Here is a 22,485-nt window from a genome sequence, read left to right on the forward strand (position 1 = left end):
GAGAAAATCAGAACAAAGCACATGGCGACAGTGGGAAGGATAAACTCCCGTGTGAGAGGAAAAAACTTCCGACAGAACCAGGTTAGAGAGTTGCAGCTATCTGCTGTGACCAACTGGGAGTTAAGGGGAGAAATAAGAATAAAAGGGAGATGGGACAAAGCAACAACCTATACCATATATCAAATTCAGTGCCTATGTTCACAAAGATTTGAATTTCTTAATTAACATCTGCACAAAGGGGGGGGGGAAAAAAAAAAAAGAAGCAATTTCAGTCTTCATCTCTAACCTGATTTTATTTACATGACCCATATTTACACGGGACTGCCGTAAACTGTGGACCTCTAGCAGTTCGGAGTAATTGTGGAGGTGTCACATGATCTTAATCTCATGTGAATATGTAAAGTAAAAAAAATCCCACTGCGAATTACCTGCCAGTGTTTTCATTAAGGCTTACATCTCTACACCGCGTGAAGACCCATTCATGGAGGGCTCCTGCTCAGGGAAATCTCAAAGGATGATGAAACAGAAACACACATGCTGACCTCAGATTTTAGTACATTCAAGTTAAAAACAGAATATTTATCATGTGTAAATGGGCCACAGGAAACAGACAGCGAAGGGTAAATTTTCATCGCACGAGGTCCCCGGTATGAATAGAGCTGTGCTGTATTCATACAGTATAATGACAAATTTGAAATATAAAAAATATCTTGTGATTCTGAATATGACATTTCAAATTTTGATATTGCCTGTTATACAAAAAGCTTCCATAGATTTTTCCTTATTTTTTTTGCTTGTGCTGTACTTTATTTTTTGTTTGCTTGATCCGTGCCCTTCCTTCGTGTGGTTTTGCTCCCCTCCCCCTACAGCCCCGTCCGCCCCTCCTCAGGATGTACAACTGGTCAGCCTGAGCTCCACCAGCCTCAAGGTGAGTTGGGTGGCACCACCTGCCGCTAGCCGCCATGGTGCCATAGTGCGTTACACAGTCAGCTACCAGGCCCTGGCTGGAGAGGACACGGACAAGCACGAGGTCACTGGGATCGGTGCAGACGCTACCAGCCATGTGCTGGAGGGCCTGGAGAAGTGGACTGAGTATCAAGTGTGGGTGAGGGCACACACTGATGTGGGCCCAGGTCCTGAGAGTGCCCCAGTGAGGATGAGAACCAAAGAGGATGGTAGGTTGATACTTCCCTTGAAGCAGAGTGCTCTCAAACTGTTTTCCTCTCTGTTGCTTGCGGCAGCCTTTGACGATTGTCTTTCACCCTCTTCAGATGTTACACCACAATTTCCTTCGTGCTGCTGATGAATTTTGAGATAATGAGGTGGTGGTCGTGGCAGCAGGGGTCACCTTTTCTTTGTTTCCTCCTCTTCCCAGCTTGTTGTCTATGGCCTTTGCACCTTTTGTGGGTTAAGACTGATCACTCCCAGGCCTCAGTTCTCCACCACTCTGGTTTCACTGGCTTCTTGTCTTCTTTTACTGTTCTGAGGAATGAAAGTGGACCAAATCTCCCGCTTTTTCACTCTTTCTCTCTTTCCCCTTTTTCTCACTCGTTTTGTTTGCAGTGTGATAGAGGGCGGCTTCTCCTAAGAGAGTGTCGACTATAATTAATGTGTTTGAAGTTTGCTGCAACACAGCTTATTTCATTCTGGAATTAAGAGCATTACAGACATTGCTAAGACCACATGCTGTCCCACAAGGGATGTTTTTGGGACGCAGTAGTCTTAGAAGGTCTAAAGTGACTAGAAATTATTAATTCATGGTCAGTACATGTATCACTTCATTATACACAGCACCCCAGAATTTAGATTTGTTTTGGATTGTCATTACAAAACGAAGTAAAATAAGATAAGTCACGACCTCGTCTCTTTCTCTTTACTCTGTTCTCGTCCTTTCCACTGTCCCTCCATCTGTCTGTGTTTCTGTCTTACTCTTTTAATCTGCCCTTCGTCCTTGTCTGATTTCCAGTGCCGGGAGCACCCCCGAGGAAAGTGGAGGTTGAGGCCATAAATTCCACAGCTATCCGAGTCACCTGGAAGCCACCCCTGCAGGGGAAGCAGCACGGCCAAATCCGAGGCTACCAGGTCGTCTTCTCCCGGCTCGAAAACGGAGAACCGCGAGGCCAGCCTAACATCATGGATGTTTTTTTGCCAGAGGCCCAGGTACTGCATGATGTTTTACTCTTGCCTGGTCTTTCTGCTCTTCTTCCTCACTGTCTATATCTGTTTTATGCTCATTTACCATTATTTTCATTCCCCACTGCCTCCCTATTCTCTTCCATTGTCTGAGTTCACACTTCATTTCCCCCATACTGGGTGACACACATGGAATTTTCTATCTTGTCAACTGGAGTTTCCATCCTCCCCTCTTTTCTTTTTTGTTATCTATCTCCACATGTGACATTTGACTCTAAATTGGTACCCTGCTCCTATTGCTTTGGATTAGCTGTCCTAATAAGATCCACTTTAATTCTGCAGTAATAGCTATTAAATATTTTATATGTGTTACATCAGGACGTGGCTTAGTGGAATCAATGCACCTCTCTTTGCGGTTTTAGCAGTAATACATATGCACTGCCTTGTTACCATGTTTATAAATTAGAGCTATTTTCCTGACACCGCCCTATACGCATTAATGCAAGCTGCTTGGAATGGCCCAAAGCTGTGCAACGCCATGAGATGGATGAGAGATTGTAATCCTTAAGAGGGATTCAGAGATTCATGAATATCTTAAAACTGCACTCGTACTGCTTTTTTTCTCTCTGTGTTTGAGAGAGGAGAGACCAGCTTAAGAACCTCCTTCTGATTGTTTGCCGGGAGTAACATTTGCACGAGCACGCATTCACTCCCGCCCTCAGTGGTCTTCCACAAAAGCATCTAATTTGAACAAGGAAGTGCTCCCTGGCCACAAGAAAACCACCCACATATATATATATATATATATATTATCTGAGCTCTGTTTGCTGATAAATGGCAGCTGTGGCAGACCAACAAGTTGCTGGTTCAGTTCCCAAGAAGTGCAGGCAACTGCCTTGCCCTTTGAGAAGAGTTATTAACCCTCGTTTGCTGTCCTGTGTCTCATTATTACACAAGTGGAAACACTGTTAAATCACAATGTGATGAATCAGTGTGTTACATCCCAAGGGATGATAAGTAGGAGCTTGTGGATTCCAGTTGTGTAATGACATATTCTGTGATTTAAAAAACAAAACAAAACAGAAAAACATCATAAATCATTTATATGTGGCTGTCAAACTCACACAAGTTTCCACAGCAAGTGATTGACTGATGCAGTACAGCCCGTCGATGTCTTCACCTGGACGGAGAGAACTGCCTTGACTCCCGAGCACAGTCAGCCTTTATTTTACAGCAGTAGTGTTTGGCAGCTGCTACTGACAGTTCATTGTTATCAGACTGTCTACAAGAGTGCTTGACAGACAGGACAGCATCGCTTGATCTGGAAAGGGAGAAAACATGGTGGCTGCTTGTCTTCCTGTAAGTGTTTTCTCCACGTCGACATGTTCGGCGTGATTTTGTTTTGCATTGTGGAAAAACTGAACTGAACATGACCCTACTTGTTATGCAAACAATTCTCCCTGCCATGTCTCATTTGTGCCATGTTCACACAATAAACACAAAGACGCACTGTAATTTGGCGCCCAGGATAGCTCTCATGTTCCAGTCTAGTGTCCAGGACACCTCTCAAACAGACTGTCCCCTCCCTGGCAGACGGCTAAATTTCTTCTCACACCTTCTATTATTTTCCTCTTCTCCTTCCCTTCGGTTTGCTTCCTTTTCTGCCGTGACCTCCTTTTGCACTCTCGCTGCTTAAAAAGCTGATTGAGTAATTACCAGAGGCTTGCGTGCAGGTTGGTTACCCTTGATTGAGTCATCTCAACAGATTGTTTTCTACGAGACAGCACTGAGTAACCAACCTGCAAGGACCTGCCCAGACGTCATTAAAGACCACACAGTCAGCCAACGGTCCCTTATCCTTGTTCGCCCAACTGGTTTTAGAACAATCCCTTCTTTGTCACACATCTTTCCATTCACGCACCACAACAACTAGAAAAAAAAATCTAGCAAAGATAACATGCGCAAACACGATCACTTGTTAGACCGACCTTGTAGTAGGTGTTCCAGCTGGTCGAGAGGAGTTCATGAGTCATCCTAGAGACATGCAAATCCCTCATACGCACACCTGTAATTGATGATGAATAAAACGGGGAAAAAAAGCAATATCCTTCTATCCTGGCACATCCCATAGTGTTTCTCTCATGAATTTCCCTAATGTGTTGTGAAATCGGTTCCACATCCACCCTTTTTACCTGAATTGGATTCACAGTAAGCTTGCCAAGAGGAAAAGAAAAATCCAAATTTTCCAGGGCTCTTAAATCATACCTGAGCCTCACCTTCAATCACGATTCTAAGCCGACTGATTGAATTGCAGATCCTGTCAAAATGGCTATCACCTTTCCCCTTCTCTTTGTCTCTGTGTTTCTGGCTCCTCTCCTTTTCGCCCTCTCTCAGGGTTAGCTGAAATGCTGGGAGGAGAGCTAGGAGAGCTCGGCTGTGCGTGGGCGGTTTAAGCGCCTCTTTTCTTTTCAAGCAGGAGCCCACACAGCGCCCTCATTTCCCTGCTAAATTTAAACCAGAGGCCATGTTAACAGTGTGATGTTATCGACCCCTTTGCAAATACTTCTGTTGGAAAAGTGGCCTGGACCTGAGTTGGCAGCTCCCACACCACACGGTCTGCTCCATCACGGTGCACTCGCGGCAACCTCTGTGGCAGTGTATTTCATATACACATCCATAAAAGTGTGCAGAAAGTGCTGTGATTGAGTTTGAAGCCATTAGCCGCTGTCTGTGATTTCATACATTTTCTGCACAAGTTTGCCTTCCTTCACAAGTTTGCCTTTATTCAGCACTACTTTCCAGGTTCATTTTGTTTGACCACTCATGCGTTTTTGTAGTTTGTGTGAGCGAGGCAATGCTTCACTGCCTCTACGGCCTTCGCCGCCTCAGATTGGAGTTGAATGGGAATCGGGGGGAGGAAAAAAAGAGAAAAGAAGCACCTCAGCCCGTTTCACTCCATCAATCATGACAGCTCCTTCTCTTCCACATCACTCGTTCCCCCCTCGTTCCCATTTTTATAGCCACACATCTCAGCCCATGTCATCACATTTGCATTCACCCGCCTGCAAATTATACCGCTCCGTTTCCACAAACGACGCTTATCAGCAATGATGTGTTTTCAGCTTGCGTTGGCATTTGAAATATAAATGGAGGATAATTTATAATTCTCCCATGGATTTAAGCAACAAAAAAGAAAGAAGAAGCAAAAGCAGTTCCGATAGGAAGGAATTAAGCCCAAGATGAGATAGGAACTCTTGCGAACCTTAATGTGTTGCTTGCTCTGTTGACATACTGAGTGAAGTTGACAGTAAACAAATTAAGCAATTAGGAACATTGCAAACTGTTATTCATGGAGTTAAGCAGCAGCTGTTCTTTAATGGTACTCTTTAGTGCCCCGTTATGTCTGGGGAGCATGAGGCAGCAGTTTTTGATGTGCCGTGTGCCTCAACCAGTCACAACTGAGACCTTACAGAGGCCTTGCTCATACTTCACTTAACTGCTTGGTAATAAAGACCATCCACAGGGAGGAGGAAAAGTTGGGTCTTTTGTCTTTTCATATGCCAACAGTCAATAGAGGATGATGAACACCGTCTCCCCACCACACAATAAATCAGCAGCGTGTGAGGCTTGCTCCTTTTGTTTGTGAAAGTCTAGAATAGCAAGGAGGGAGTGATGGGTGATCAGGAGGACTGGCTTTACTTCCAAGTATCTGTATTTTTTTCAGACTCCTGCCCGGTTAAACTCTGGTCATGTTAATAAAATGATCCTGCAAAGTGTTGATGATGGGCAGATGAAGAAGCTCTTTGTGTGTTTTCTCAGTGTTTGACAACGCATGACATTAAGTTGGTCTTGTTTGTATAGTTAATGGACACAAGTGTTAGCAAGTACAACGCTGGAGTTAATATTATGTAATACATTTGGGGGCACCGGCCCATTCACAGTAATTCTTGGTGGTTAAATATTGATTTTTGTCCCAGCCACATCAATTGCTTCTCCCCTTTGAGTGTTCGCCTCAGTGGTACAGTCCACAAGCAGCTGTGACAATACTCGTGCACCCTAATGATAACATTTTTTTCCCCCACTCCACCGTCCTCACCCGCACTCCCACCCCCTTTTTCTGTTCTCCACTTTGTCCCTCATCAGTGTCAACAGTGTCATCTCTCCTGCCCCTTGTCAGCCGGGCCACCCATCAGTGAACCCCTCTGCAGGAACTGAACTGTGGAGCACGTTGCTGGTAAACGCCAGCGGTGGCGTTCTGCATCGATGGGGTTTGATGTCACAGGGCTAGCATAGCAGCACTGGTAATAGGATTTCATGCTCGGCACTGACGGAGCCCCGCGGCACGAAATGGGCTTTCACTTCCCCCAGGAATCACTTGGCCAGGCACAGCGAGCAAGGAGAACATTTTGAATACATATTGAAATATAATGAATAAAAGGCCTTCCCTCAATTTCTGTAAGAAAAAAGGAAATGCTTCACGGACTGTGCAGAGTTTACAGTTCTTATCCAAAGTGTAATAGTCATCATAGCGAATAGAAATCTCCTGATTGAGCAAGAGGGGGGCTTTTTGTTGGATTCATAGGCAAACCAAAAACAAGGCAGTGCATTTAAACAATAAAAAAAAAAAAAATTACAATTATGGTTACGCAATTTGTTGTATGCCACTCAACTTGTCTTTTTTTTTACTCCTTCTCTTCCATCACACTCTATCCCACTGTTTTGTTCCACCACACGACTCTGCTGACACCTACATTCATCTGTCGGCGAAAAAAAGACGAGCGCTTTTTTTCCATGGCTGTTGTGTTGTTTCTGACTCATTTCTCTCCCCACCCTGTGTCCTGTGTCTTCTCTCCATCAGTGGAATATTGAGGAATCCACCGAGCATGTGAGTAACCCACATGTGTGCTGCTGGGTTCTCTTGCAGGGCAAGCTCTTTTCCTTTTTGCAGTTTGGGGGTGCTTGTGTGTTTGGATTATGAGTTGTGCGTGGATGTGTGTTAATTTCTGTGCAAGGTGTGTGACTTTAATCTACTCTGTGTGAACCCTCAGGAAAGATCATAACCGCAGCACGAAACGTGTGTCCAAATGTTTTCTTTTGTGTGTTTGTGTTTGCGCGTGTGTGTGTGTGAGAGAGAGAGAGAGTTAGTGTGATTTAGTCTAAGAGCTCCTACAACTTCAAAGCAAGATCTGGTGCAGGCTTATTTTACCAGAAGAAAGAACCTTGTAGAAACAGCTGGGCAGTTGCAGGTGAACTGAGGCAATTCTGTACAGAGCGCATGAAGCATCTTCCCCCATTGAGAGTACAGTGCAGTCAAAGGCTTTGTGTCACTATCCCCGTGTGATGCCGACATTAATCGGCCTCGCCTAACCTGCTGTCTTCCCCGCTGTTTCAGATGACATGTCTATCTGAGGGGAGGAGCTGTGTCTTTTATCAGCTCCACACATCTCCGAAATTGCCACCAGCCTTTCATGTTCTTTTCACGTGCCTGGTTTGCAGCTCGCTGCTACGTGGCTGTCAAGCAGCTCTTTGTTATGGCTTATTACCCCCTAGACGTCATATTGCACTGGCATAAATGCAGAGCCACTTACTGTAGCCAGTCAAAAAATTCAATAGAAGTCTGCCAGACTAACGGATCCTATTTTCAGTGTATAAACAAGGGCAAAGATATGTTAAGAAAAAGGTTTTCAGCTTTTATAAAGTCCAAAAAAAGAATTCATTTGGGATATTTTCACTCCTTTTTTTCACCTGCCGACATTTCAAATGGAAAACTTAATCAATCAGTAACCACCTGTAGAGGCTGAGGCTGATCTCTTTTTGTTCTTCCTTCATCTGTTTATATTATTTCAGTTAGTTTCGTATACGAGCCAGTGGGAAGTGCGCACGCTGTCGTATTTATTTGCTATTAGCACCAAGTTAAACAGAAACCTGGCTGCACGGCACACGGATTCCTCAAGCTACACCCACATGGCATGAGTCAGGCTCGCCTCCTCTCCCTCTCCTCTTAATGCGTTGATTAACACCTGACAGACAGCGAGCTACACGCTGTCAGAGGAGGACATCTGTTCACACATCTTTATTATTTCTTCAGCAGCCATGTTTAGGCCACAGCAGACTTTGTGCTTGGTAGCTAATAGAGTACGAGGCAGATGTCAACACTGAAAACATAAGCCTGCGTTACTGACCCATGGCTTTGTTCTCAGGGAGTTTTTTTTTTTTAGCTTTCGGGAAATTTTGGCTGGCGTTAAAAAGCAAAAGATGCATATAGAGGACATTAAATATTAATCTTGAGCAAAAAGTTATCTGAAGGGATTTGTTTTAACAGCGCAGCCCATTTTTCTCTTGGTATTTTTCTACTCTAGTGAGGATAGTGGTGTTGAGAGGCTTGAAGAGAAGAATCCATTTCTATAACTAGTCGACTTGTTAATCTCTATAATGCCCTTTGGTGCTGTTCTAAGCATTTGCTCTAAAGGGAACTTTGAAGCCTGGGTTTTTCTATTTTCTGCTGAGTTTTAAAAGTGTTGCTAGAACTGAATCAACCTTGTCAGAATGGAGAGAGGACCGATCTGTGCAGCTGCCACTGCTGAGATTGTTAAAGCCATTTTGCATGATTAAAGTAATGAGACTTCCTCCATAAAGTTAAAATGGCTTTATGATACAGTAATTTAGCATTTTCCCCCCATCCCTCTTAAAGGTTAGCAGGGGAGCACCAAATGTCCCTTAAAGAGAGAGGCAGTAAAAACCACCGTCAAACAGCGCTGGGTTATGTAGACTGTTTAATGTTCTTCTATGGTTAGGAAATTAAAACTTCATTAGTTGGAGAAACAGCGTTAGGGCAAGGCTGTATAATATTCCAAGCATCTGAGAAGTTTGTGAGAAGTTCCGGCAGGAAGGCTCGTAGGCATCTGTGTGTTCGTCCTCTCAGCGGCCCCAGTCAGAACCGGACAACTCCTGCATGTGCGCTCAAGCCGAAGGCATTAAGTTGTTGTGCGTGTGCATGTGTGTGTGTACCAATGTGTGCGTGCTGATGTGCACATTTTACGTGCATGTATACTGTGTGTATCCTTCATTTATGTATATTAGTATGTGTATTCATGTGTGTGTGTTTCTGTTTGTTTGTTTGGATATGGGCTTTGTTCAAGCTCAGAGTATTTAATTCCAGCGTGTGGGTGTGTTTTTGTTCAGACTGATGCAGTGTGGTAAAGTGAGTGCCAGCACTGCAGCAGGTTAGCCGTAACAGTGTGTTACCTCAGTTGTTTTTCTGTCTGTTCATTCCTGACTGCTGAGTTACTCATTTGTTCATTCACCGTAGTGTGTCTGTGTTTTTGTGCAGAGACTGTTTGGGCAATCAGCCAGAGGAGAATAAGTACCAATAATCTTATTCTTAAAAAAAAAAGTATTTTTTTAATCACCCTGATGTTTATTTATCTGAAGGATTATTTTCAAAGAGTTTTAACAGCAGTCCCACAGTCGGTGTACTATTTTGTGGGTTTTAATAGTCTGTTTAGCGATGAACTTAAGCTCCTCTGGGTATTATCTCATGCTTATCCATGCAGCAGGCATGAAAACTGACACACGGGTGATGTTCTGATTAATTTAGTTGGTTTGTTAGTTAATGGGTTCAGCGTGTTCCTTACAGTTAGGTACAGGAGCTTTTCAGTACCAAGAAAAGTTCCTGGGCCTGTTTGTGTGCCTTCTTTCTCTATTAAAAGTTTGACATATTTTGTTTTTAGGCTAATTGCTCAAGAACCCACACGTGGTTGGAGAAGGGGGGTTAATCTTACTGCGGTTTCCTTTGGTGCTGTGTGTTTGTCAGGGGATCGGAGCTTGTGTGAGAGGGTGGTTGGAGAGGTTTCGCTCAGGCTCACTGACGCCTGTTAACATCTAACCTTGTGATTTTTTTTCTTTTTCACTTTTACAGGAGGCCATAATTGGTGGGCTGCAGTCTGAAACCACCTACTCTGTAACTGTAGCAGCATACACCCTGAAGGGAGATGGTGCTCGTAGCAAAGCTAAAGTCATCACCACAACTGGAGCAGGTCAGAATCAGTGTTAGTGGGGTTTTCATGTGAATCTGTTAGTGTGGAGTCTTGCTTTGGAAATCATTTGCTCATTGAGTCAATCACGAATCATTAGCCAATGAATGACTGAAAAATACCAAAGAAAATCAAACTTGTTGAAACATGGTACGACCAAAGATTACCAAATGTTTTGTTCAGTACGACCCAAAACGAGTGACTAAGAGCAGCCAAGTGTTTACAGAGGTCAAGTCTTTTCCATAGACTTCACAATCACAACTATCGCCATCTTGTGGCCTTTAGATAGAATACAGGTTTTTACTCATTAAGTGCCACAAATTTGATGTGAATTGAAAAATATGTCTTTTACTTATAAAGCAATTAAAGTGCAAGTAATTTTTTTCTTATTTAAATCTCTACTTCAACCAGTGCCAGGCAAACCCAGTATGATGATTAGTACCACCATGGGCAACACAGCACTGCTCCAATGGCAGCCCCCCAAGGATATGGTGGGGGAGCTGATGGGCTACCAGCTGCAGTACAAGCGCACCGACGAGGACACCTACACCTCGCGCGAGATGAGAAAGACTGACGACCACCATACTGTCACTGGCCTGCACAAAGGCGCCACCTACGTCTTCCGCCTCAGCGCGCGTAACCGTGCAGGCATCGGCGAACCTCACGTTAAGGAGATCAGCACACCCGAAGACGTGCCCTCAGGCTTCCCGTCCAACCTCCAAGTTACGGGCCTGACGCAGTCCAGCACCCAGCTGACCTGGAAGCCCCCGCCGCTAGCGGAAAGGAATGGCAAGATCACACATTACTTGGTGGTATACAGGGACATCAACAGTCAGACAAACAGCACCAACCGCACCACCGAAACACACATGACTATCCAGGACCTTAAACCTGACACCACTTACGACATCCGGGTGCAGGCATTCACCAGTAAGGGCGGCGGACCCCTCAGCCCCAGCATCCAGAGCAGGACCATGTCGAATGGTAGGATAAGTGGTAGGACATCTGACTAACATTTATACATAAACACTTCAGAGATATTTGATATGAAAACATAATGACGTGCTTGCATAAACATTGGCACTCTTAGACGCACAGTCATGTCATTGCTCACCACAAACACATGTCACTCGCTTCTGTTTTAAACTTTATCGGTGCTAGGTCTTTCCCATCTTCCACCCAGCATACTGTAGTACATGACTGTGTTTATTGATTTATAGAGTACTAATCTCATTACACGCTACAGTCACATTACCATGCCTCCTCGTCCTCCCTCCTATTACACACAAATCTAAATGTTACCCAGCATGTAGCTTCTCATGCATTTTATAATCTTATAAATGAAAGATTTCTTATTTATAACCATGCACGATGCCTGTTTTAAGACACATGTTGCCACTCCTCATGTCATATGCATTTCTTGGTAATCACAGTGATCTCGGCCTGTTGAGTGTGTCTTGTGAATGGGCGGCAATAAATGGGACAGGCTCAGGGAAATGGAGTCTATTTTTGTATGATCGGTAATCAAGCGTGAATGCGATTGTTAATGTTCTCTGAACACTCCTGTGGCTTTTCAGGTTTGGTCATAAGGAATTACAGCAGAATATGTTCGCGTTGTTTACTGAAGGGGCGACTTGCTCGTGTGCTGCTTTATAGTAGTGTGAAATGAAATTATGCACAGAGATTACTTTTTGTGGTGTACAAGATGTCTTACTTGAGGTATTAATGAGTGGATTTTCCTCATCCTAGCTTTCCCCACCCTGAACTTCGGTGTCAAAGCTGTCATGAAAACGTCCGTCTTGCTCACCTGGGATTTGCCACCAAACTACAAACCCCAAGCACCTTTTAAGGTAAGTACCAGCCAGGTAGACGCCCATTGCTGACACGAGGTGCAAAAAAGATTGAATATGAACTGAGTTTGCACAGACAAAATACTTGCAGTACAATTTAAATTAAAAAAACGCTGGATTAAAAAAAAACAACTCTTATTCTACTTCAATAACATGTTCTGACATGCTGTACAGCCATTTGTAATATGAAAAAGCAATATTAGGTGCTGACACTTATCACAATATGATTGAGTCATTTTTTGTATTTGCACAAAAAACTATGAAAATCCCAATTCATGCTCGTTTATGAGGTGTAATAATCTGTCAAAGTGATATATCAATTCCCACCCAAATGATAGGGGAGCAAAGACAATTTAAGGTGTAAAAGAACATTGGATATGCACCAGTGGGCGAGTGCGACGCTTGAAGCACCTGAGATGAGGTGTCAGATAAGATGGGCACCTCCCTTAGGACCATACTGTTTTTGCTTTTCTTTTCTTTTTCTTTTTTTTTTTTGCACATGTGTGCGTTTGAGAGGGAAGAGAGAGTGGTGCGTGTGAGCAAACGATATTCAGGCTGTATATCTGTGCTGCCGTAAATCACAACTCCCAAGTTTTCCCCCCGTGTGCTTACAGATCTTGTATAACCAGCAAAGCGTGGAAGTGATGGGAAACCTGAAGAGGAAGCTGATCACGCAGCTGCAGCCAGACACAGACTACTCCTTTGTACTGACAAGCAGGGGCAACATTGCCGGAGGTCTTCAGCAGCAGGTGTCCATCCGCACTGCCCCTGACCTGATCCAGACCAAGCCCAGGACACATCATGCTCAAGGTGGCAAGATGAACATCACCCTGCCAAAGATCCAGACCACCACTCGTGTCAAGTACGTACTGATAGGGACTAACCACACAGGCTTGCTCTGGGCTAGAAAATGATTGTTATTAGTCAGGAATAACAAACAGGTTTTGCTTTTTATGTACACAGATTGTGATGCATATAAGTTATACATTTATCATTTTAAAATTGATGTTAATACAAAAATTTACAGCCATGAAACTGTAAATTTGGGACCTAATGTGACATGTGTGTCTGATCGCTACTAAAACTATTCGAGAACTTAGGATTGCAACTTTTACTCTGAGCCATTTTTGTGACACGGCAACTGATGATAATTGAGACTTAACATCAGGTCGAGCTGTGTTATCTTTTGACGCAAATTGTTAAGAGGAGAACTGCACCTGACCCTTTTCCTTCGAACGCACACACATAGCGACACGTCTGTGTAAAGGGGAGTACACGGGGTTGATTGGTAAAAAAGATTACAGGGCTGTCAGGGCTGGCCAAGGTCCAGCACAGATTGACAGCCACGGAGTGCCTGTGATTGGGGATGGGAGGGTTGAGGGGGTGTGTATGTGTAGGTAAGAGGGAGGGGGTGAGGAGTCTTGTTATACGTCTCTTCTCCCACTACTAGACTTGAGTGACTGTTGAATCACAGAGTTGAGGTCTGGAGAGAAGCAGCTGTTTTTGCTGTCAGCAGCACCTGATTTTACAAGTAGTCAAATGCTGCATCGGGGGGGGAAAACTTGTACCCGAGACAGAGTCGGGGCAGAGATGAAACATATATACTGTAACCTAATGCATTCTCCAAAGCATTCTCCTTTATTCATCACCTAGCCTCTTATCTTGACTGTAAAGTCTTAAATGTCTTACTAATGTCTTTCTTTTCCTTCTATTTTGGTCTTCTTAATGAAAGCAGGAGAACACACACGAGTAGTCACATAGCTGCTTCTATTAACCTAAGGAATCCTATGGGGATCTATGCTAGCTGAAGGCTCCCCTCACTGGGATTGTGTTTGTTCCAGTCTACATGGCAGATGTTCTTAGTGATTAGCAATTAATTGGCGAATGCATTGCCAATCTGCTGGTGTTCGACCTTGGTCGGAACCACATGTGTTTTACTTAAATTTTGAATTGAGCCCAACAAGGATCACCGTCAAAGTACGCCTCCTTGTTTTGACTGTGCTATTAATGCACTTGGCCCACTTTGTTCTCAGTGTGTACGTGCATCGGCCGGCCTTTCTTAACACAAGCTTTATTTTTCATGGCAGGTGGTACTACATCGTTGTGGTGCCCATGTCCCCGGTGACACGCAAGTGGAAGAATCCAGACGAGATGGACATGGATGAGGTGAGTGCCAGCCCGTGTCTGATTGGCTAATGTGCCAGGTCAGGGTCCCAAATAGCACTCTCTGGTCCAACTGGGTAGAAAGTCACGAGTGGAAACTAATTAGCTTTACCCTCCTGGGCGCCAGAAGAAAGAGATTTTAAACAATGACTCACTCGGCTAGGTGGGGAGTGTCCTGAGTGAATGCCAGGTCTGCAGACACTGCCCATTTGTTGAATATAGCAATTTGTGTGCACATAAAATAGTTTGGTCTTTGTTTAATTATTTGTATTGTTGTAGATGTTAGGCAATCAAACTGTGTGGTCATTTTCACAATTGTAGTCAAAAGAATTACTGCTCTACCTCTATATTTTTCTTTAAATTGTTTATAGTTAGGCTTTGCCGCCTGTAGACAAAGTTTTACATGAGTTATTCAAATGAGGACAAAGATTTATGACTGCCTTATTATTCCATTGAATAAAGGTCTTCCTTGTCCATGAGGGAATTTAAGCTAAATGACATGCCTAAATATTAATAGCATAATTTTTAAGTAAACTGCTAGGCTCGTTGGTCTGAATCGCTATTGTTCAAGCTCCCTGTAGAAATAACAGAAGAGACTGAGAGGGAGAGAGATGGGACTCCCTGAGTCATTAAACACCGAGCAGGCCATTGTCTCCTCCCTCCGACATAATGATTTAATAAAGCTACATCTGGAGCAGTGCATGAGACATCACTGACAGAAAACAAAATGCTGCTGAAAACACAATGCCGCAGTGCTGTATGCGCCTGCTCATTTATTAACCGGGCTGGCAGTCATGCTGAGTTTGTGTGCTAGAGCAAGCGCTAATTGCTCACTTCGTAGATTGGCTGCATTGTTTGCAGTTATATCGCTGTGCAAAGGCCATTTTAGCTGTGCGGAATCATTATCTCTTATTTGGAGGCATGCTAACAACCAAACCTGGATGTCTAGTGCCAGTGCAAAAGCTTTTTTTAGACTTTAGGAGGAGTTGATGAAATTTAGAGAAGTTGGATGCCATTGTGTATATGGAAGAGAGATTTTTGACCAAAGAGCCAAAGTTGTTTATTATTGAGAAATCTCTCTTTTTCTACCCCAGCTGCTCAAATCAAGTAGAAGTTCTGTCGTAAGACACCGACGTCACTTGGATTCCACCAAGCCTTACATTGCTGCCAAGCTTGCGTCACTTCCAACCACCTTTATGCTGGGTGATGAGAAAAGGTACGACGAATTCTTCAACAAGCCCCTGACGAGCTCACAGCAGTATCTCTGCTTTGTCTTGGCTGAACTTCAATCTGAAGGGACTGACAGCACTGCTCAGTATGTAAGTAAAACTTCCAGCCTTGATGGCGTAAGTTGTTTCTTTATTTTGCTTTTTAGTAAAGAACTTGCGTTTGTTTTTTAAACACTGAAGCTTTTCTGTATTTTGGTACATGTTAATTTTTCTTTTCTCGGACAGATTATTTAAGTTTATCACCCATCCTCAAACTCTAATCACTCTGCTCCTCAAAGCGTTTCCAAAATAGCAGTGGGAAGTCTAATTGTTTTTGTTTTTTATTGCCAATTATCCTTTAATACTGCTGCCTCTAAAAGTCATTGTAGCTTGTCCGGATAACTCCCTTATCACTTAACAATGACATCAGAGATCCAGCTTTGCCATTTCGGCAGCAGCAGGGCCCTGCGCACATCTCTTTACAATGCTAATACTAGACTCTCGGCTTTCTCAGCCGGGCCCCAATGCACTCGTCAAACAGCTCCAACATGGAGGCCCAGTTCTCCGTGGGACGGTCTGGAGTAAACTTCACAGCAGAAAGAATGAGCGACTGTGATTGCTCGGAGCTTCACCGCTACCCGGGACATGTATATTCAGTAGCTGTGCCCTGAGTGATTTTATTTTATTTTTTTTTAAATGGAAGAGAGCGAACGCTCCAAGTCCGAAACCCAATCCCAGACTTTTCACCTATTTCTTTCTCTTCACTCCCTCCTCTGAGCTTTTTTCCTTTACCCCTCTCTCTGCTTCTCTCGCCCTCTCCACATTTCTCTACCATGAAGAGAGCAGAGGAGATTGATTAGAGCAGCTGAAGTTAAGAGGGAGATGAGGGCCTGGTCTCAGGGTCTTGGGAGTCTGTAAAGCAGGCCTGATTCCCTTGAAATGCTGCTTTACATGTCCCTAAAGCCCCCCACCACCACTACCCTACTCCAGTAATCCCCTACTCTTTCACTCAGGAAAGAGGAGGGACATGCAGGGGAGGCTATAGCGGGCAACCACGGTATACTTTACTTCAAAGCAGATGCTTAAATCCCATCACTGCACAACACTCTCACCGTACCTGCAAGATACACCATGCTGGATCAGCAGCGCTCAAGATTTCTCTCTTTCTGTGCACTTGCCCTCCTTAAACTGCGTCGTACCCACCTGCTTTTAAACTTAATCACTTGGATCAATCAGATTCACTCATTCTGTGAGTCAGCCAGTGTGTTTACCTTCACTTCAGCTTTCTGCAGCAAACTCATTTCCTAAAATGTATGTAAATAGGACACTTAATTTCCTGAATTAGGATAGCAGATTAAAGCAAACATGAATAGTAATGCTGCAGTGTACTTCTGATGTACAAACACAAATGGTTTTCTAAAAAAACATTTTACGGCGCCACATGACAAAGACTTTAGACAGAGGAAGTGCTGCCGTGACAAAGATTAAAGGAGAGATCATTAGACGTGGCAGTGCATTCTTGGCCCTAAAATGAGTATTCGAGTGTGGATGGCTAAAACTCACATTTTGAAGCTAAATCAAAATAAGCTGACAACCATTTCAGAACGTTGGTGCTTTTGTGAAAACATTCACAGAGGTGTGCATACAGATCGTGAAAGCAGTCAGTTCTTTCTACATATCATGTCCCCTAACTGAACTGTCAAAATGCTCTGACAGAAAAAAACACCCACTTCAGGCTACAGCTCACAAATTCACTTAAAATATGCCATCCATGGTTCAAAAATACAATAAGGGATAAAAAAAAATCCAATAGCTGACCTGCTCCATATAATAAGCACAATATCTACACTAACAGGATTATTATAGAGCATGTAAACACCTTGATTTTCTCATTTCTCCTATCCTGGCTTCGCGTGTGCTTTTAAGCATACTGAATGGTGAGGTGGCTACTGCAGTCATTGATTTCTGCACAAATCCCCTAACTGCACTCCTTGGGAAACATGGCAGTGTTTGTTTTTGTCACCCCCAACGCGCCGCTTTCGAGCGTTTATTACTAAACACACGGGTACAGAAGGTAAAGCATGCAGGAGGATCGAGCAGTTAGCAGAAGCTGCCTCGAGCAGGATCTTCACCAGACCCAGGAGAATAAGACAACAAGTAGTGGAATAAATGACTTGTGTCTTTACCACACTTTCTCGCAACCACCCAAACTCCCCCAGTGTAGATCAAACAAGACCGCCAGGGTTTAATAAGCCCTCGTATATCAACGGCCACAAGCAGCCAGCAGTGGTTGGAGGGAAGAAGAGAAGGAAGGCAAAGGGGGAAGAGAGCGAGGAAGAGAGAGGGGCAGAAGAAGAGAGGGTGCCTTCATGTCTCCCCAGCACCCAAGGCGGATAAACAAGCCGGGGGAGGTGTGAAATGGGATGATAGATGCTGGGTGTGTATAAACAGTATCATTTAATGCGAGAAGAGAGTGAGGGAGGGAGGAGGCATGAAATATTGTGTGATGTGAGACAGAGTAGGGGTGGCGTTTGATAGAGGAAAAGAGGGTAGCAAAAATTGTGTCTCGCGTCCTGTCCAGCCTGTGAAGCCCAGATGAGAGGAAGTGAACTAATGTTTGAGGAGGAGCTCGTATTTAATGTGCGCTTTTATTTTGAGGGAGATTAGATGTTCTGGGAGAGAGAAAAAAATCATAATGGGGTGTTTTGCTATTTGCAATGCTACCCAAGCATTTCCTGCGTTCCCAAAAAGAATTGATATTGTAGCACTAAATCTGCCGGTGCTATGAACTCACAATCCCCTCAGCATGGAGGACGGGGTTGTTTTTTCATAATTTAAAAGGCTTTGACAGATAATATTAAAAAAGAGAATTACGACAGGAAAACAAGATGGGAACATGAGCATATTCAAGTCCATCTTGTCACTGAGTGGAGTTTAAATAAAGGCAAAGTCACCATTCAAATGCACTGTGTCCCATCCACTCCTGGAGGTATTCCCCTGTAGCAATGCCTCCAGATATCTGAGTGCTTGGTATTCAGACAGTTAGAAAGGAGTAATACGTGTAGTTTCTGGTGCTGAATGGTTGCATGGATAAGGAAGTAACCGATGAAATAGTGAGGTCATCGTACGAAGTAGACGAGACCAGCAGCCACACTTCTGTTCTTCATGGATAAAGGCATATTCATACATACTATCGTCTTTCCCCCTCAAGTTTTTGTGCCTTCATTTCTCCTCCCCTATGTCATGCAGGTGATGACAAGCGTGTGGGCTTTTCAGCCTCCCCGGGGAGGCAGAGAGAGCGGCGGATTCATAATAGGCGTCTTTGCGCGTTTGTGTTTTTTGTTTGGCGCGCACCCCGCAGCTTATTTAAGCCACTTTTAGAGAGTTGAGGAGCTCGCGGGGTCAACGGCGAGGTGAAACAAATTTGCCTGCGCTGTGCATAGCGGATTCTGTGCTCAGGGGATGGAGGAGCAGTGGCTGACTGGGGAAGCTGTGTAGCTCACGGGCCAGATAGCAGACTCGATACACTGCTACTACCACAACACCTTTTCCTCTGTCTCCTCTCTCTGCCATCTCACATCACCCACTATCTCCCTCTCTCTCTCCCTTGTTCTCTTACTTTGTCTCAGACAAATATAGTCTCTCTCTCACAGACACACACACACACACACTCTTCGCTAGTGGCTGCGACCAAAACAAATACCTTCACTCGTGCAGGCTTAGAGAAGTTTGTGAAAAGGCTCAGAAAAACTGATGTTCCAGGTGTGCTCACACAAAAACATACACGCTTTTGTTTGCAGTTCTTGCACACAGTCGCACACACATACGCAACCAAATACATCACTGATAATTCTTACAGTTGTATATATCTTTATCTACAGTATTTCTTTTATTGTTTATTCTCTTCTACTTGTCATTTTCTTCTATCTCTTCTCTAGTGGGGATGGCATTTAATAGAATTTTATCAAATCTGTTTTCAGCATCTAATTCACTTTCTAAATGCGATTGCACTGCAAAATGTGTTTAGCTTCATCTCTCTGTGTTTTTACCCACGTCTGTAGCCCCTCCTGTAGATGTAGATCCTGCTACATCTCTGTGGACAAAAAGAAAAATTATGCAATTTAAATAAACATGGTAAACTCTTTGGCCTTGTTCTGTTTCAACATTTAGGTGGGTGATACATGACAAAATACCATCCATATAAACGTCAATGCTCCAGTGTTTCCCAGCAGTGTAACAATATGATCAATGTTATTCACTCCATGTGTACGTCGCGCATATCCAAACACACTGCATGCCCATACTTTACAGAGAGACGCGCACTGATCCAGAGTTGTAAGGGATGCACTTATGTCTTTCACTGTCTCTGACTCACTCTCAGATTCGCACATTCCTTCACTGCACCATTGCTCCATTGTGATACCGCTGTGCGAGGGCAGAAGCATTAGGAGCTGCGTGACTGAGCTTTTATCAGATATTAGGGCCGTTCAAATGGATGATCCCACTACTTCACCGTGACCACCAGACAAAAAGCCCTCTCTTTTTGTTCAGCCCTCTCCTCTGCTCTTGCTCTTCCTCTCTTATCCTTCTCTGAAAGCACAGCTGCAGTTATTTGTTACCTCATTAAAAAAAAAGTTTTTCCCAGGATTCCCTGCAGGGCCATATCCTACAGCCTTTTTCGGGCCTTCCCAAAAGAACAGGAAGCCTTGTGGTGTCGTCACATCAGCAGCGTCCCATTGCTGTGCCGTTTTTCTTTGTTCTTGGATAATAGGTTCCTCCCAAAGGCGCTCAGACTGGTAGAAAGTTGGTCTCATGTCCCTGCTGTGTGTCTCTCTGTGTGCGTGTGTGTGAGAGAGAGACAGAGACAAATGTGAAACATTGCTGCTGTAAACTATTGCTGTCATGAAAATGTGAATTTTTTCACTTTCCTGCTTGAGTTATCATGTTTCCGGGCCCACTATGAGAGCATGGTGGTTTGCACGTACACCACTGAGACGTGCCGTATCACACACACCCAAAGTGTAAGTTTTCATGGCAGTTGTCCAAGAGCATGAGTGATAACAGAACTATATGACAGAGCGCAGGACTCTTTGAGCTCATCGCAGCTTATCTTTCCAATTAATATCTGCCTGTGCACTGAAGAGCAGGCTGCTGTGCAGCTAATGATCCGGATTACTGCTGCCTGCTGCCCCACCATTCCCACTGCATGCTGGGAGCCCAATTCCCTCAGAGGTCTGCGATCTGTCACCCATATCCTTCCACACTCTGTACTCCCTATCCCAACCTGCATCTCCTATCGTCATTCAATAGGTGTCACGCTGAGTTCTAATGACAGATGCCTCACGCCTCCCTTTTTCTCATCTGTCAGCTTGCTCTCTCACAGTTGGATTCCTTCTTCTTCAAACCTTTTTTTTTACCATGCACCATACTGCATCCCCTCGGGTACCCCCTCCTCAGATACATACACACCGATGCATACCTCCCCACCTCCCTTTCCCCCATCATTCAGAGACGTGGAGTGGAAAGATGTCTCATTTACAACCAAGGTGGAAATGCACCCTCGTCGTCACCTCCTCCTCTTCCGTCACAGTGTGAACACTAATGAAGAAGAGATGAGTCCTCTCTTGTGCCCCCATTTATCTCAGCGACCAAGGGACATGCACACTTATCCCTGCCTCTCCATCTCTACCTCCCTCACTCTGGTGTCACAGTCGCTCTGTCATCAGCCGTCTTAGTTTTTTCTAACAGAAATATATAAACTTGATTTGAGTTTGGTCGATAGCTCCGTGGCCTGCTCTGCTTCATCACTGGACTGTCATCTATTACTAAGTTGACACAACTTGACTATTCGAGTGCCAGAAACAAGATATGGGAAGTGAGATATTTGGTTTATCTCTTATGTAGAAAACTTTGTTTCCAGTTTTGTTACTTCAGCCACAGAAAGTGCTACATATTCAAAGTGTCAGTATCTTTTTTTTAATTGTCCTTTAAGTATATGTGGTTGATCTACAGTTGAACCCTGTGTAGAATTTTAAATTCATGTTAGCAACATGCTAGTATGCTCGTTCTCCCCGAGTCCAGTGCCTTTTCCTTTGATGTTTGAGCTTCTTTTTTTTAACTTTAGGCAGTTTTAAACACCCTAGGGAATCCAGATTACACTTAAATGAGAAGGGAGACCTTGCATACATACTAAAAAGTCTAAACTGCCTCTCTGATGTACCTGTACTCTCTTTTCTGTTTCCTTACAGATGACATATTCAGCTAGTCCCTACTCAGATCCAATCGAGGTCACTTCAAGTATGGCTCAAGGGATGGAGCAGTCTGAAATGCTGTGGGTCATGGGCCCAGTGCTGGCTGTGCTGCTCATCATCAGCATCGTCATCGCCATCCTCATCTTTAAGAAGTAAGAAGCCGTGCTTCTGATTATTAGCTGGTTGAGGTTGAAATGCGGTGACACTTGTGATTGTAGGTTTCTTATGGTTGCATCAGGAATGGTAATGAGACGTGCTTCTTCCTGCCACTTGCACCAGGCTCCTCGCACACCAAACTATAACATCCACTTTCCTTTGCATAATATATACGGTAATGAGAGGAGAGCCAAAGACACGTTGATTTGTTTTTTTTATACAAAATATTTTGGCCCAGCTGGCTATTCTCAGCAGTACTATGTGAAGTCTCAGCAGAAATGGCAACTGACATTGCCTCCCTAATAAAAAGCACAGCTTGGCTGTCAAAATCTCTTAGTTAGGAGTGAGGAATGTGTTTTTGCCAACACCATTGGTCATTTGAAATAAGAAACAGAAGGGTGCAACAGAGGGCTCAAGTAAACGCTTAGTCAATATCTCTTTAAAGCACTTCGGGTGCCTCTGTGCAGCACACCATGACTATGTACAGACCAACGAGGTGCTTTGGAGAAACTTTAATGGCTAATGTTAAAACGACTAGTCGATTAGAATTAATGATTTTAAGTGATTTATTAAACAAAAATGCCAAACATTTGCTCAGTTCTGCTTATAAGCTGTGGAGAGTTCCAGCTATATTCTAATGAATATTTGCACTTTGAACATCTTTGACTTTTGTGCTGTCAGACATGACTTT

At 43.9% G+C, this 22,485-nt stretch overlaps 1 protein-coding gene across 21 annotated transcripts in view; it reads left to right on the plus strand.

The window, feature by feature from the left end:
* The window catches only part of LOC120724413 (receptor-type tyrosine-protein phosphatase F), a 156,633-nt gene that overhangs the window by 106,491 nt on the left and 27,657 nt on the right, over positions 1 to 22,485 (plus strand). For 6 of the 21 annotated variants that reach the window (XM_040016616.1, XM_040016651.1, XM_040016657.1 and 3 more), the window contains 10 exons: positions 870 to 1,175; positions 1,967 to 2,160; positions 6,992 to 7,018; positions 10,052 to 10,169; positions 10,578 to 11,162; positions 11,916 to 12,016; positions 12,631 to 12,878; positions 14,104 to 14,182; positions 15,274 to 15,498; positions 21,636 to 21,790. In XM_040016616.1, the coding sequence (XP_039872550.1) occupies positions 870 to 1,175; positions 1,967 to 2,160; positions 6,992 to 7,018; positions 10,052 to 10,169; positions 10,578 to 11,162; positions 11,916 to 12,016; positions 12,631 to 12,878; positions 14,104 to 14,182; positions 15,274 to 15,498; positions 21,636 to 21,790 (2,038 nt within the window). The remainder of the gene's footprint in view (positions 1 to 869; positions 1,176 to 1,966; positions 2,161 to 6,991; positions 7,019 to 10,051; positions 10,170 to 10,577; positions 11,163 to 11,915; positions 12,017 to 12,630; positions 12,879 to 14,103; positions 14,183 to 15,273; positions 15,499 to 21,635; positions 21,791 to 22,485) is intronic. The other 15 variants (XM_040016680.1, XM_040016686.1, XM_040016743.1 and 12 more) reach the window with 6 other exon arrangements.

The sequence above is a fragment of the Simochromis diagramma genome, unplaced genomic scaffold, assembly GCF_900408965.1.
Source record: "Simochromis diagramma unplaced genomic scaffold, fSimDia1.1 OVJJ01000205.1, whole genome shotgun sequence".
Classification (NCBI taxonomy): domain Eukaryota; kingdom Metazoa; phylum Chordata; class Actinopteri; order Cichliformes; family Cichlidae; genus Simochromis; species Simochromis diagramma.